Below are 16,506 nucleotides of genomic sequence, written 5' to 3' on the forward strand. Positions count from 1 at the left end.
ATAGTGGATAAGAGAATTCTAAAATATAGTATAAAAAAATAAATTATTAGTTCGTATGTGTTAATCTGTTCGGATTTAAATTGGGTTCAAATGTGGTTAACGTGAAACCTTCATAGTTGAAGGTGCAAGGGTTGTACCTCGTCCAATGATCTTAGCTACTCAGAATGGTCCTCCCTATTGTTCTGATGTTTACTGCCTTTATCTTCTTCTCGGCCAGAAGTAGGTCTTTCTGTCCTTCGAAGTTGTCGGAGTTCTTCTATTTCAATCTAGCCCGCTTCTTTCTCTTGAAACTCGGTCAGCATTTTTGGCTTCGTCACTGCTATAGTCTCTTGAAATTTTTCAAGGCGAAGTCCACTTTTCAGTGCATGCAGGTGGACCTCTAGATTGAGGTTTGGGATCACCATAGCCACTTTAGTGAATCTCGTCATGTAGTCCTTGAGACTCTCATGTTATCCTTGCCGTGTGGTACTAAGATAGTCCAGGTCGTGCACATAGATCTTCGAAGCTGCGAAGTTATTAACAAATAGGTTGGCCAGCTCATCGAAACTTGATATAGAACGTACAGGTAAACCAAAATATCAGATCAAAGCAACACCATCTAAAAAGTGGAAAAAAATACGATAAAGTATTGGATCAAATGCACCGTTCATGAACATCATCGAATAGAATTTTGTGACATGGATGTTGGGGTCGCCGATTCCCTCATAGGGTTTCAGCATTGTCAGCAGAGTGAAGTTTTTGGCGTTTGAAATCTCATTATCTCTTTTGAAAAAGGGTTGGTTTTTTTTTACTGACGACTTTGGAGTGACTAGCATCGCGACCTTGACTTCTGAGATATGGTCATCATCATCATCATCATCATCGCTATTACCAAAATTTTTCTGTTTCTGGTTTAATAACTCGGTCATCCGCTGAACTTCTGCTCTCAGCGACTCATTGATAACCAATAGTTCGGCCTTAGTAGGAGGAGGAGGAGGTGGATTTTTTTACTCTTTCGCCATTGATTATAACCTACAAAAAAGGGCAGAAAATCGAACAAAGAAGATAACAGTAGAGTTAGATTTAAACTCCTGCCCCTTGGTGAAAGCCAAATGTTCCTACACAGTAATTTGAGTCGAGATATAACTCCTTCTAGTACCAAGGTATAACTCCTTCTTCCGTTTATATGGAGTTTTCTGTGCTAAGAGCACAGACGCCGAGCTAAATTTCAGTCGTTGAGAAACACCAAATGGGGTTAGGATCTGTAAAGAGACTTCAATGCTTAAGTAAAAAAAGTATAAGATGGGATACATGTTATTGAGAATGAATAACGTACCTTTTACATGCTTAGAGTTTTGTATTTATAGACTTGTTATGTTATAGGTGATTATTTCGTAGTTCTAGTATTTTAGTAATCACTTCTGCACGTGTTCAAATGGTTCTGTTATAGCTGAGATTCTCTCTAAATGAAATAGGCATATTTTATTTATTTTATTCAAATTTTAATTTATAGGTAAGTTTTAAGCCGAGTTATAGCTAACGGATCAAATCCATTTTATGAACCTAAACGAACAAAATCCAAAAAGATATATTATTTTGATTTTAAAATTGAGCAAGTTTTATATTATATGCAATCTTAAACTCAATTAATGGGAACGAATTAAAGAAAGTTTTAGGTTCTATCATGAAAATGGAGTGTGACCATGGTCCCCTACATATCTTGGGTACGTGACCATCAACTCAGAATTGAAAACAACTTTTTTTTTTAACTCAGAATTGGAAACAACTTTTTTTTTTTTATTTTACCCACACGCCTACAAAATCAATGGGCTACTTACTAAATACTAATAATAATAAATGTAATATGGGGAATTTTTTTATTTAGATTAAATAAATAAAAAATTTACAAAAAATGCATAAAATCCAACATAATTACATAAATGCATAATACATCACATCTCCAATATTAAGGGTATTGTTAAAAAAGAGTAGATTTTGAATAATCAAATATGTCTAAAATATGTAAGTAAAAATAAGATTGAAAGTGAGTCAAACTAGCTCATGAGTCAGTTTGAGTTCGACTCATTAATAGCTCGATAAACTGAACTCGTGAGTTGGTGAGCCAAATTTGAGCTTGGATTTGAGCTCATAAATTAAATGAGCTGAACTTGAGTTTGGATAAGCTCAGCTCATTAACTCGTGAACTGACTCGATTATATATATAATATTAAAAGTATATATTAAATGTATATAGGATATGTGTATTAATAATTTAATATATATATAATAGTAATATATAATTTTACATATATATTAATGTTCTTAATTATTTAAAGTTTTATAGTCATTTTTTATATATAATTTTGATGTAGGATATAAATAAAAAATTTATAATGGATAGATAGATAATATATTAAATTTATTTTTTTAAATATTTTTAATATATAAATTATAATTTATTAATATAAAATTATAGATTATATTTCTATTATTTGAGCCAACTCGTAAGTTTTTATTTAGTCAAACTTAAGTTTACGAAATAGATTCAATTATTAATGAATCGAAATGTAAACTAAATTTAATTTTCGTGAGCTGAATTTGAGTTTGGTCTAATTTAGCTCAGCTTATTTCGAGTGCTAAATAAAATATAAAAGGTACTCAATTACACAGCACTTCAAAATCTACTCATGACTCTAACTCGTGATTTTTAGGTAAGAACGAGAAAACTATATATTTAAACTATAGCTCGTTACCATATCATATTGTATTATATTATTATAAATTATAAATTAAAATGAAAAATGAGAATAATTAGAGGGATATCTCGTATGAATTGAGCATCACCCATCGTGATCCATACCCATTACCCAAACCTCCCATGAATAATAATTATGAATTGAAACTTGAAACTCAACAGCGCTACCACTATTATCCTTCGCTTCTCTAATTTTGATTCCAACCCGCCACTGTTTCTCTCAAGATCCCTCATACTCCGTTGGAAAAGTTTCAAACTTTTGAGCTTTGAAGCTGGGGTTTTCTCGCTCCGCTTGTTGGGTTGTCTTCGAGATATGCGCGGAGCTGGCGGCGACGGCGGCGGTGGTGGTGGTGTCGCTGTCAGAGGTGGCAACATCTACTGGGGAAGGAAAGGGGGCACTGATTTTAGAGGAATCGTTGTGATCTTTGCTTGGGTTTCTGTTCCACACAACTTGCTTCGGGAATTCGTTGATTTGTACTCTTCTTTGGGATGGAATTCCCTTGTTTGTTATGCTCATTATCTTTCTGCGTAAGTTTTTCTTTCTAATTTTTAGATTTGTTTGGGTTAATTTGTATTTCTTTTAGGTCAATTTTTTCTGCATTAGCATGTAGTTGTTTGTTATTTAATAACTGATTTGATTATCAAATGGAGTTAATTGAATAAGAAGATGATGAAATTTGTGGGCTTAGTGTTAGATGAGAGGAATAGGTCGTATACCCAAATTAGTTTGAACTTAAAAAATTAGGCTGTTGCATGGTATATCCTTGTCTTGGAGAGTAAAATTGTCAATTGTCAAATAGAATCTTTGCTTTTTAGGAAGTCAGTTGGTTATTAATTCTAGCTAAAGTGGCAATCTCAATTCTAGCTAAAGTTTTTTGGCTTTAGAATCTTGGCATCACTTTGTTCTAGCCTTCTAGCTAATATTCCGGTTTTTGCATCTCTTCTTTTGTGTGATTCTTTATTTTCCTAATTTCCAGTGTTCAAGCAAACAAGCAACGACCTACTTGTGGGTCTTTTTCTGGCCCGTTTAGTGAACTTTATCATGGGATGGCAGCTTTAGTGAGTTGGAACTTGCATTATCATGTTGGCCAAACCATGTTGAAACAAAATGGAACAGAAAAGTTTGGCTTGTATAAGCGCCTTTCATAGAATTAGGTTTTCACCATGATATTGATGAAAAACATTAAGTTCGTAGATAGTTGATGGGAAGTAGATGTGGACCTGTTTTATCAAGTAGAATTAAAATAGATGAAAATTTACCGGTGATAAACTAGAAAAGTTACTCTTATTGTTGCATCAGATACATGTTACAGAGTTCACACATAAAATCAGGAATATGGGTGGGTTGTAGAGGTGTAATTATTCTTGAGTCATTAAATTTTCTCCATAATTTTAGTTACGTATTATAAGACAGCAATAGTTTTAGCTGCAACTCTTTACAGAGGTTTGTGCTCTGCTTTGTTGCATATGCAAATATTTGAGACCTGCCCACATGTACATGTGTCTATATCTTACATGGTTTGGGAAGTTTTTTTGTACAATGAAGTTCAAATAGTTTGACTTCAGACGCAGAAAAGATATGGAACCCAGCTTCACTTCCAGCTATACAGATGTGATTTAGAATGGAAATGTTGCTGTGAGTCTGTGACTGTAAAAAGAATATGTTGAAAGGAGATTAGAGCATAAAATATTAATAATATCTGGTACTCTACTACATATTAAGTAGGCTTGAGTTGTTAGATGTTGTATGATCCTAAATTACTTCTGGCAAAGCACTTTGAGACATGATAAGTGATAGCCAACTACATTACTGTTGAAAGCATACTATCTCGTATTCGCATTTTGTCTCCGATCACTGCCTTATTTGATCTATACTTATTTGGGTTTATTGGATTGGTGTTTGATACTGACAGAAATGTTTATATTACAAATTTCTTCTCTCATGCAGATTCCATGATGAAAATGCCATGTCACTGGCATTTAGTGTTCTTGAGGAGCTTATTGAGGTCTGTTGGAAATTTGAAAACATGGAAATATCTATATATATCCTTTTAAGAAGCTGTGGTCACTAGGCACCATCCTCTTTATCTGTATATCTTGTCTATGTTCTACATTCTTGGATTATGCTAGAAACAATTTTGCATTTTGCAGGAACTGCGGATTAGGCCATGTCCTGTTGTATTTGCTGCGTTTTCTGCTGGGTCAAAAGCCTGTCTGTACAAGGTATTTCAGGTAAGTTTTATTCATCTGATCTATCTTTGGCATATAGAGAATTAATGTATGTCCTATTAAAATAGAGATTCCCATTGTAACAGTTTTCATATAAATGCAGCTTATTGAAGGAGGATGTGAAGCTCGAATCCACATGGTAATCACCTTTTATTTTATTTTTATTTTAGGCTAACTATGAATTTTGCCTTTGTTCACTCCGTGCTTTCATCTTTGATTGATGAAATCTTTTAATGCAGATTTTTTTTAAACTTACTAATTATTAGTTTATTTTGTGAAGCATAACTATCAGTTGCTTAAGAGATGTGTTTCCGGGCACATCTACGATTCTGGCCCGCTAGATGTTACGAGTGATTTCGGCTTCCGCTTCTCTCTACACCCTTCCATTGCAAAAGTGCCCGGACCATCAAAGCTTGCTACCTGGGTAGCGAAATCTGTTGTTTCTGGTTTAGATGCTCTATATATAACTAGGTTGGAAGTCCTAGCTTCTGAACATTGGCAAGCTTTATATTCTTCTGTGGTAAGTGTTGTTAGAAGCCCTAACTAAGTCGAGCAGCCGGTATCTTTAGATATTTCTATTTTAAAATAAATTGGCTTTAATTATCATTTTTGTTTTTAGAAATTTGGTGCCCCGTTTCTCGTTGTATGTTCTGAGAATGATGACCATGTGCGGTACCAAAGCATCTACGACTTTGCCCAACGGCTGTGCAATCTTGGTGGAGATGTCAACCTTTTAAATTTGAGTGGCTCGTCTCACGTAGGTTTGTCTGAGGCCCAATTTCCCCTATGCCATTTCTAATTTGGACCTGTATAACACAAATGCTGTTACTTGTTTCAGGACACTACAAGCAGCATCCGATCCAATATAGGGCTGCTGTGAGCAATTTATTTGAGAAGGCTGCTTCAATATATTCGCAAAAACTGATCCTCGAACGAGAAAGAACTCATATGGAAGGTGCACAAGATGAGATATCCGAGTTAATCTGCGACCTTCAGAAGGTGGCTATCAATTCAAATAAGAGCCTTAGAAGAGTCGCAGTTGGGCCAAGCGACCATTTCTTTATGCCTAGTGCTGCCGGACATTACAATGATAGGGACTCTGGGACTGTGCAAGACGAACAGAAAGAAAAACCTGTTTTTCTGCCCAGCTCTCCAAGCATCAGTGCTCATAGTGTCCTTGGTCAATTTCTTTTTGACGTTTGCGTTCCGAAGAATGTCGAAGGTTGGGATGTTAAATTTTCCGGAACTCCAAACGGAAGGTTGTGTTCTTCAGCTCCTAGGCATTCACCTTTCAGTGGTATTAAACGCATCCGTCGCTCAAGGTTATGAAGTTGTTTCTTGCGTCCGATTGAGGAAATACTGTTATATAAGCTTGACTGAACCATAACCAATTTTCCTAGACATAATTAGAAGATATTATGGAGTTTCGCTACGACAAATGGATCATGCATTTTAAGGGACAATGGAAATTTAATGGTTGAAATGGCTTTGACTATTAATTCCTGGTTACCCTTAGAAACAGAAGGGTGTGTAACCTTGAAAGAAGAGGTTTTGATGGTTCAAATAGTTTGACTCACAAGGTAATTTCATGGGGGTAATCTCAAACTGTAATGTGGCATTTGTAGTTTGAGTTCAAGTTGGTTCCCTATGATGAAAATATCTGTACATAACTACATATTATTATTATTATTATTATTATTATTATTATTATTATTATTATTATTTATGTAATATATAGTTTTGAGGGAATATAAAGTTATGGTGTAACTTGCATGAGTCTTGGAACTTGCAAATTAACTTGCCTAACAAGGAAAAAACGAAGGTAAGTAAAAGGGATACATATAATTCCCCTTCTGATGTATTGTTTCTATTTGTTAATTTGGCATCCCCTAATCTTACATATGTTAAATATGTGTGGGTTGGGCAGTGATTGTTGAATTGAGATCAATTAATTGTTGAATTGATTCAATTGCTACCCTTAATATTAATCTCTCTTGTAATGATAATTCAAGTTTTCATTTTAATTTTAATGGTTTTCCAGCCTAATAGCTACTCTATTTTATTTGTCACTCATTTATTTTTACTAATCTCTTGATCAATGTATGAATTTAGAAAAATAGAGTATATGTCCATGATTATGATGATTATAATAGTTACAAAATTTTAACAATATTTTAAGGTGGTGTTAAAATTAAAGTTGATTTTTTTTTTATATTTTCGTAATATTTTTTTAAATATTAAAATTATATAAATACAATGCCAAAGGAACATTAGGAAAATGTATAAAAAGTGTTGCAATTTGCGGCTAATTTTTTTGGTAATGGATTCAAGGAGTGTGTTATGCATAGTTATAAAAAATTGGTGTGTTTTTGGTGGAATATAGAGATAATTTTTGTGAGTAAACCATCATTTCTATTCAAGAAAGTTAAATACGCTGACATATCTACTTATAGAAGACGGAAATTATCATTTGTACCCATAAAAATGGTTTTTGCAAGTAAAATTATTCAAATCTTAAAAAATTAAGTAAAATTCTTAAACTACTATTCTCTCCTCCACTACTATCATCGTCTCCTCTCCCCTCTCTCTCTCTCTCTCTCAATGTTCTTAGCAATCTAATCCTAATATCGACCACATCGCCGTTCACTATCACCGCCTCACCTTCCTTCTCAACCGTCACCCTAATCCTTTTGCCGTACACTCTCCTATCGATGTCGGTCGCGACTCAACAACACTAGCATAATCATCTATCGCAAACTCAGCGAGCAGTGTGAGCGATCCGTTTTCATCATCCTCGCCATCTTCCATCACCGTCAAGCTTAACTGTCTGGCCTCGGAATTTAACACCCCAACGGAATTCATAGAGCGCGTGAAGAGGCTTCTGCATTATGCATCTTTGCTTCTACCATTTGACGATTCGGATCGGATTTCAGAGAACTGGATTGGTTTTTTTTTTTGCACACACACTCAAAGGCTGTGACTTTTTTCAAGAGTTGATTGAAAAATGGTGTCTGAGAACGACCCAGTTGAGTCCTTTTTCAATTCCATTCAAGTTGTGAAGGGATCGCTGTCACCTTTAGAAGTGGGTATTCGAAAAGCGGCAAAGGATCTTGAGTACTGCTTCCTGTCAGGGCACAAGAATAAGGGCACAAAAGGTATTTGTTTGATTGTCCAAGTGAAGCAAGGTGGCGAATTTTAGATCTGTGATGTGACGAAGAAGAGAGGGTTGTCAATGAAGATTCTCTTGAAGGCTTTTTTGAGGTATTTTCTCACAGAACTCAGTGAGTGATAATGGGATGTGAATGTGAATGGCGATGAGGTGGATAAGAAGGGAGACGGATCTTCTTCTTGCACCAATTGCTTGAAGTTTGTGGTCTTTGCTGGTTAATGGTTTCCTTCAAGCTCTCCCAACTCCTTTAAACGCTGGTAGGCAGTGACGGATCCAGAAATTTTAGGTCGTGGGGGCAAATATATAGCACATAAAAATAACAAAAAAAATCGTATAAACATATCAAAACATATAAAAATAAATAACATGAGAATATTAAATAATTTTTTATTTATTAATTATCAATATTGATATATTAATAACTAATAACATAGTTATTAATTCAATTTTTTATAAATTAACTACATCAATAATAATAAAAAATTTAAGTAAAAAATTTAAGAATATAAATTTCAATTAAATAAATTCTTAATTTATAATGCTATAGCTAGTAATGTTTTATTTTTATTAAATTGATTTAATGAATATTTTTATTTTATAATTTTAAATAAAAATTAGAGTTTAATTTTGATGTACTGACGATATAAAATATTTTATATGGTTGTTTAATTGCGTATATTCTTTTAGATAATTATTTACACGATTAATGTAAAAAATAATTTTTTTTATGACATGACATTACATAATTGGATACACGTGTAAATTTATTTTATATTAATAACATATCAAAATTTAATTCTAAAAATTATATATATATATTGTTACGATGGGTAACCAGAGATTATTGGGTTGGATTCATTTGGCTGGCCCAATCGTTAGAATGAGGGAGTATCCAAGCGGATTGATGCTCCAAGGCCCTCGTTCGACTTCGATATGAGAGAATGGGGGTGGTACCTGCAAAGACACTCCGATGCCAAAGTCAGCAAAGGGGGCAAAACAGGTCTAGAGAGTATTAGGCTTAGTGATACCTGAGAAGTGTCAGTGTATTTATAGTGGTGAACCCATAACCACCGTTGGTGTAGTTCCGTTATTCATGGGGAATAACCGTCCGTTTATCTTAGGGAGGTTGAGATATGGCTCCAGGAAGTGGGTAGAGAGATTTTAGGGGTAGTTACTCATTTGAATGGGTGTTTATCTGCCAGCTAATCTTCGTCCCGACTTCTTTAGAGCAAGTCGAGGTAGGAACCGACTTCGTGGGGTGAAGGTCGGTATAGAGCGAGGCTTAATCCTTTGGATTGGGCCTTTCGTTTATACCTGGGCCTTATCATTGGGCCAGAGTATGAACAGTGCCCCTACTCGAGCCCAATTTCTTTTAAGATTTGGGTTCGAGTATTCTACTCGGGGTCGTAGCCGACTTGGGAGGGAACCGACGTGATCGTTCGGAACCGACGTGACTTTCGTGACTTTTGGTTTTCACAGTTACGTCTAATCAAACGTCGCGTCCGTTAGGGGTTCGCGTAGGTTTTAATTACCTTGGTAATGGTGCGCCCATTAATGACCACTTTCCGTTTTTACCATTGTACCCCTAACGTGCCTATAAATGCCTTCCCTCTCTTTCGTTGTTTCGTTTCTGCATTTTTCAAATTTTCTTTTCTTCTGTACGTGGGGCATTCTTTGTTTGAAGGCTTGTATATTCCTCTACCTTGTTTCCAGGCAAAGGTTAGCCCTTTTCTCCTCTTCTCTTTTATGAAATGCTTCTGTTTGCATGTCTTTATTCTTTAGATAGAGAGAAGTTGATTCGTAGGCTATGATTCCGTATTCCCCTTAGAGACCATGTTTTTTATTTTCTTTTCTTTTTCCTTTGTAGGTTTCACTCACCTTTTTAGGAAAAGAAATGTCTTCCGTAGAAATTCTTGCTCAGTGGGTTGATGTCACAGTCTTAGGAGAGGAACCTCTGGTTGACACTGATTTTATTACTGACCTTCGCACTCGTCACCGGCTCTGCACCTCTGATAAGGATGAGCCAAAGTATGAACTGCTTGCCCCGGGTCCGGAAGACCGGGTTTGTTTTGGGAGGGCTACTGAGACGGCCCCTCATTTCTTCTTTATGTATGAGAGCATGATTACCCGTTTGGGTGTTTTCCTTCCATTTTCTGATTTCGAGATTGCTATTTTACGTCGCTGCTATGTTGCACCTACCCAGCTTCACCCCAATTCCTGGGGTTTTTTGAAAATCTACCAGTTTATCAGCCATGCTTTAGACTTTCCGACTTCTTTGAGAATTTTCTTTCATCTCTTCCACATGACCAAGCCCTTCAGTGGGCAAAATAATAAGCAACAATGGGTGTCTTTCCGAGCTATACAAGGTCGAAGAGTTTTCACCCTTTTTGATGAATCCTTTCATGACTTCAAAAATTATTTTTTCAAAGTTCAAGGCGTAGAGGGTCACCACCCCTTTTTCTTGGATGAGAATTCTTCCCCTCGCTTTCCCTTGTACTGGTTAGAGGCTTCCCCCTGTGAGAAATATGGTTTGGAGGATCTGGATGAGGTGGAGGCAGCCATTGTAGGGTTCCTCCGAGAAGTATGGGGGAGGGCCCCATATCTGGATACCAAAAAATTTCTCCAGGGGTCGTCGTCTTTTGTCCAGACACAACTAGGTAGCTTTTATCTACTTTGTTTCCGACTTGTTTCTACCGACTTTACCGACTTGTTTTACTAATCGTTTTCTTTTGCAGAGATGGCGAGGAAGAATTCCAATGAGTCTTACCAGAGAGTCCAGGAGGCCAAGGCGAGGTCTCACGCCAGAACCGGTGGTGCCAGGGTAACTAGCTCTTCTCTTCCTCTTCCTCCCCCTTCTTCCCGAAATTTGGGGACTCCTTCTCAACCCATTGTTATTCCTGCTTCGGCTTCTTCTCAGCCGTCCCCTCCTCCCCGATCTTCTCCTGAGCTAGAGAGGAAGAAGCGCAAGGCTTTAGAGTCTGGCTCTTCTTTTGAAGGTGAGGCTAAGGTGGATGCTCCTGCATTTATCCGAAAGTTCATCTATCCCCATACCCATATAGGTATGGATGATGTTTCTATTCGGAACCACCTCACTATTCTGGCTGAGGAGAGCATCAGGGCGGCGGGGATTTGTGCCAAGTTTCTTGATATTTTTGAGAAGACTCCTCTTAGCTCTCTAGGTTCAACCTCTAAGGTTGAAGAGTTGGAGGGAAGGCTTCTCATATATCAGGAACATGAGAAGGAGTTGAAGAAGAAGGTTGCCAAATTGAAGGAGGAGAGGGATGGCCTCCGAGAGAAGGAGAGCAAGTTACAAGCCCTATGTAACATGGAGGAGGGCTTGAGAAAGAAGGCGCAGGAGAGTTATCAGAGTTTATTTGAGGACCTTGTGGCTGTAAGGAGGGACTTGTTGAACTCTCGGACTACCTATGCCGAGTTGGAGGACTCTATTGCTGAGGGGGCCGAGGAGGCCTGGAGGATTTTTAAGGAGCAGGTCGGAGTTCTTGCTCCCGACCTGGATCTCTCTCCTTTGGATCCTGACAAGGTCGTTATTGATGGTGCCATAGTTTATCCCCCAGCTCCCGAGGTCGTCACCGAGTCAGATTTGAAGACTCGCGGGCAGAGAATCATTGAGTCCCCTCCTCGTCAAAAGGATGTTCCGAGCTCCTCAAGACCTCACGGCGCCTCTTCTCCGACTCCTATGGGCACTTCTCTCCTTGGTTCTGATGGCGCTCCGACTCCTCTTCCCGACTCTGGTGGTGATCCGACTACTCCCTTCGGTCCTGGTGGTGATGCTCTTTAAAAATTTGTTGGCTATATGGGGGCCCGGCCTGTGGGTCCCCTCTTTTTTAACTCTTTATATTTGTGGTGGTGGTATGTTGACATTTGCCTTGGCCTTTTATGGCCGTAAACAAAAATATTTATAATTGCCCTTTTTTGGATAAGGGTTTTATTTAACAAAAAATACCCTTTTTGGTATAAGGGTTTCAGCTACCTTTTTGTGTGCATGCTTTTCTGATTTTGATTTTTCGAAGTCCCTTTAATCTTTTCTGAAAACCTTTTGCTTGTCTGTCTTTCTAAGCCTTTTCGCTTTAAGGACTTTAGGACAGCCTTTAAGCTTTTTCCTAGGTTTTTCGATCTCTTTTTTGTTATTCCTTATACTCAACTTTGTTTTATTGAGTTCTATGACTTAGGTTATTTTTGCGATGCGTTTTCTTTTCTACTTGGTTTTTCATTTCGACTTATGAGTCGGAATGTCTCTGAGTTTCTCACGATCAACTTTGATAACCTCTTTACACCGACTTGTACCTCGTCGTTTTATCCTGACGACCATCTAGGTCAGTTCATGGGATTTTCACGTTTTGTGGAGCTTAAGTCGGCGCGTTTCGTAGGAAGAAAAATAAACGAGAAAGAATTTATAAGAGATATTGTAAAAGATCTTTATTAATTTGGGAAGGTACTTTACTGCTACTAAGGGTTTTTAATAATCTTTTTCCCCTTAGCCTCTACTATGATGCCTCATTAAAAACCCTTCTTCAGAAAAAACCCTTTAATGTTTGGGAAAAAATCGTGAAGTTGGGAAAAGAGTACATCAGGGAGTAGAGTTTGCTTTTAACTATAGTACCTTTTCATATTACAAGCATGCCACGATCTTGGTAACTCGGCGCCGTTTAGGTCGGTCACCTTATAATAACCTTTTCCTAAGACCTCGCTAACTTTGTAGGGTCCTTTCCAATTGGCAGCGAGTTTTCCTTCCCCCGATTTGTTGACTCCTATGTCGTTTCTGATTAAGACCAGATCGCTTAGTGCAAAATTTCTTCGAATGACTTTCTTGTTGTATCTGGTAGCCATCCTTTGCTTCAGCGCTGCTTCTCTTATCTGGGCTTGTTCTCGGACTTCGGGGAGCAACTCTAGCTCCTCTTTGTGCCCCCTGTATGTTTCGGATTTCATCATAGAGAATCACTCTTGGGCTTTGCTCACTGATTTCTACTGGTATCATAGCTTCTACCCCATAGACAAGTCGGAAGGGTGTTTCTCCAATTGCAGATTAGGGTGTCGTCCGATAATCCCACAGCACTTGGGGGAGCTCTTCTGTCCAGGCTCCTTTTGCATCTTGTAGTCTTTTCTTTAGCCCTGCCAATATGACTTTGTTGGCTGCCTCGGCTTGTCCATTTGCTTGTGGGTGTTCCACCGAGGTGAACTGGTGTTTGATTTTCATACTGGCCACTAGGCTTCTGAAGGTGGAATCGGTGAACTGGGTTCCATTATCTGTGGTAATGGAGTGAGGTATCCCATACCTTATAATGATATTCTTGTAGAGGAACCTCCGACTTCTCTGGGCGGTGATGGTGGCCAATGGTTCTGCTTCTATCCACTTTGTGAAGTAGTCTATTCGCACAATTAAGTATTTGACTTGCCCTGGCGCTTGGGGAAAAGGACCTAACAAATCCATTCCCCATTTTGCGAAGGGCCATGGAGAAGTTATACTAATGAGCTCCTCGGGGGGAGCTACGTGGAAATTTGCATGCATTTGGCAAGGTTGGCATTTTTTCACAAATTCTGTGGCATCTTTCTGCAAGGTCGGCCAGTAGAATCCAGCTCGGATTACTTTTCTGGCTAGCGACCTGGCTCTGAGATGGTTTCCGCAGATCCCATTGTGGACCTGCTCTAGCACTTCAGTGGTCCTTGAGGTCGGTACGCACTTCAACAATGGCGTTGATATTCCTCTTTTATAAAGGGTATTTTTCACCAGAGTGTAATATTGTGCTTCCCTCCGGATTTTCTTGGCCTCTTTTTCCTCTTTGGGGAGGATGTCGAATTTTAGGTATTCGACCAGAGGATTCATCCATCCGAGATTTAGCCCGGATACCTCAAGGACATCTTGTTTGCCCTCTGCTTTTACTACAGAGGGCTCTTGGAGAGTTTCCTGGATCAGGCCTCTATTATTCCCTCCTGGCTTAGTACTCGCTAACTTGGAGAGGGCGTCTGCTCTGCTATTGAGATCCCGAGTTATATGCTTAACTTCGGTTTCGGCAAAGCGTCCGAGATATTCCAGAGTTTTTTCCAGGTATCTCTTCATGTTTGGGTCTTTGGCCTGATACTCTCCATTTATCTGGGAGGTCACCACTTGAGAGTCACTGTATATCATCACTTTTGTCGCACTGACCTCTTCTGCCAGCTTCAATCCTGCAATCAGGGCTTCATATTCTGCCTGATTATTTGAAGCTGGGAATTCGAATTTGAGGGATACCTCTATTTGAGTTCCCCTTTCATCCGCCAGTATTATGCCTGTACCGCTTCCTGTTTTATTTGAGGATCCATCTACATAGAGTTCCCATGTAGTTGGCTTTTCCTCTTGGTCTCCTGTGTACTCAGCTATGAAGTCGGTAAGGCATTGGGCTTTGATTGCTGTCCGAGTTTCATAATTTAAATCGAACTCGGAGAGTTCTATTGCCCATTGAACCATTTTTCCCGCAACATCCGTCTTCTGGAGGATTTGATTCATGGGTTGGTTCGTTCGGACTCTTATTGTGTGTGCTTGAAAGTAAGGCCGTAGCCTTCGTGAGGCTATTACTAAGGAGTAGGCAAACTTCTCAAGTTTGTGGTACCTTAGCTCGGGGCCTTGTAGAACTTTGCTGATGAAGTAGACTGGATGCTGTCCGACCTCGTCCTCCTTTATCAGGGCTGATGCGACAGCTTTGTCTGCTACAGACAAATAAAGGACGAGATCTTCCCCGGCTAGAGGTCGGGTTAGGATTGGTGGTTGACTCAAGAACCTTTTAAACTCCTGGAATGCTTCTTCGCATTCCGGAGTCCATTTGAACTGGCATCCCTTTCTTAATAAAGAAAATATCGGAAGGGATTTGAGTGCTGATCCTGCCAAGAACCTGGAGAGGGCTGCAAGTCGGCCATTCAATTGCTGAACCTCTCTTAAGCAAGTCGGGTTCTTCATTTCCAGGATAGCTTTACACTTATCGGAATTTGCTTCAATCCCTCTCTGTGTTAGCATAAAACCTAGGAATTTTCCAGCCTCCACCGCGGAGGCACACTTTGCGGGATTTAGCCTCATCCCGTGTAGCCTTATGGTGTCGAAGACTTGCGAGAGGTCTGATAAGAGGTCGACTTCTTCCTTGGTTTTTACTAGCATGTCGTCGACGTAGACTTCCATTAAGCTCCCAAGGTGAGGGGCGAACACCTTATTCATCAGCCTTTGGTATGTGGCACCTGCATTTTTTAATCCAAATGGCATGACCACGTAGCAAAAATTAGCTCTGGGCGTGATGAATGATGTTTTCTCCTGGTCTGGCTTATACATCGGGATTTGGTTATATCCCGAGTAGGCGTCCATGAACGACAAGTATTGATATCTCGAGCTAGAGTCTACTAGGGTATCAATACTCGGGAGTGGATAAGGGTCTTTGGGACATGCTTTATTTAAGTCGGTGTAGTCAACACACATCCTCCAATTGCCGTTTTGCTTCTTGACTAGAACTACATTTGCTAGCCATATTGGATATTTAACTTCTCTAATGAAGCCGGCTTCTAGGAGTGCCTGAACTTGCTCTTCCACCACTAGAGCTCGTTCCAGGCCAAGCTTGTGCCTTTTCTGTTGTACAGGTCAGGATCCCGGATGTACCGAGAGCTTGTGGGACATGAGCTCGGGGTCTATCCCGGGCATGTCGGAAGCCTTCCAGGCGAAGAGGTCGGAATTGTCTCTTAGGAGCTTAGTCAACCCTTGCTTCAGGGTTTCCCCTAGGTCGGCTCCTATGCTGGTATTCTTCCATTCCTCTTCGCCGACCTGTATTTCTTCATTTTTTCCTCCTGGCTGTGGTCGTAGCTCTTCTTTGGCCCTTACACCACCGAGCTCTATGGTGTGAACCTCTTTGCCTTTTCCCCTCAGGTTCAGGCTTTCATTGTAACACTTTCTTGCCAACTTCTGGTCTCCCTGCACTGTTGCTATTCCCGCAGGTGTCGGAAATTTCATGCAAAGATGGGGGGTAGACACCACCGCTCCGAGTCGATTTAGGGTAGTTCTGCCGATTAGGGCATTGTATGCTGACCCTACGTCGATGACTATAAAGTCTATACTCAAAGTTTTGGATTTTTCCCCCTTTCCGAAGGTAGTGTGGAGGGGTATAAATCCTAGTGGTTTTATCGGCGTATCGCCTAGCCCGTACAAGGTGTTGGGATAGGCTCTTAACTCCTTTTCATCCAGCCCCAGTTTGTCAAACGCGGGCTTGAAAAGGATATCCGCCGAGCTTCCTTGATCTACTAGGGTTCTGTGGAGATGGGCATTAGCTAGGATCATAGTTATTACCACTGGATCGTCGTGTCCAGGGATTACTCCTTGCCCGTCCTCTTTTGTAAATGAGATAGT

At 39.3% G+C, this 16,506-nt stretch overlaps 1 protein-coding gene across 2 annotated transcripts; it reads left to right on the forward strand.

The window, feature by feature from the left end:
- Nucleotides 1–2,738: 2,738 nt before the first annotated feature.
- Nucleotides 2,739–6,730, forward strand: LOC107625023 (uncharacterized). Of its 2 annotated transcripts, none has more exons than XM_016327540.3 (7): nucleotides 2,739–3,262; nucleotides 4,683–4,740; nucleotides 4,886–4,966; nucleotides 5,067–5,102; nucleotides 5,244–5,483; nucleotides 5,583–5,724; nucleotides 5,802–6,730. In XM_016327540.3, the coding sequence occupies exons 1-7, from the start codon at nucleotides 3,048–3,050 to the stop codon at nucleotides 6,290–6,292; spliced, it is 1,263 nt and encodes a 420-aa protein (XP_016183026.1). In that variant the 5' UTR covers nucleotides 2,739–3,047; the 3' UTR covers nucleotides 6,293–6,730. The 2 variants fall into 2 exon arrangements, with proteins under 2 accessions (XP_016183026.1, XP_016183027.1); XM_016327541.3 differs by having other exon boundaries at nucleotides 2,794–3,262; nucleotides 5,256–5,483.
- Nucleotides 6,731–16,506: the final 9,776 nt, after the last annotated feature.

This window comes from Arachis ipaensis, chromosome B2 (genome assembly GCF_059453495.1).
Source record: "Arachis ipaensis isolate K30076 ecotype BB chromosome B2, ASM5945349v1, whole genome shotgun sequence".
Lineage (NCBI taxonomy): Eukaryota > Viridiplantae > Streptophyta > Magnoliopsida > Fabales > Fabaceae > Arachis > Arachis ipaensis.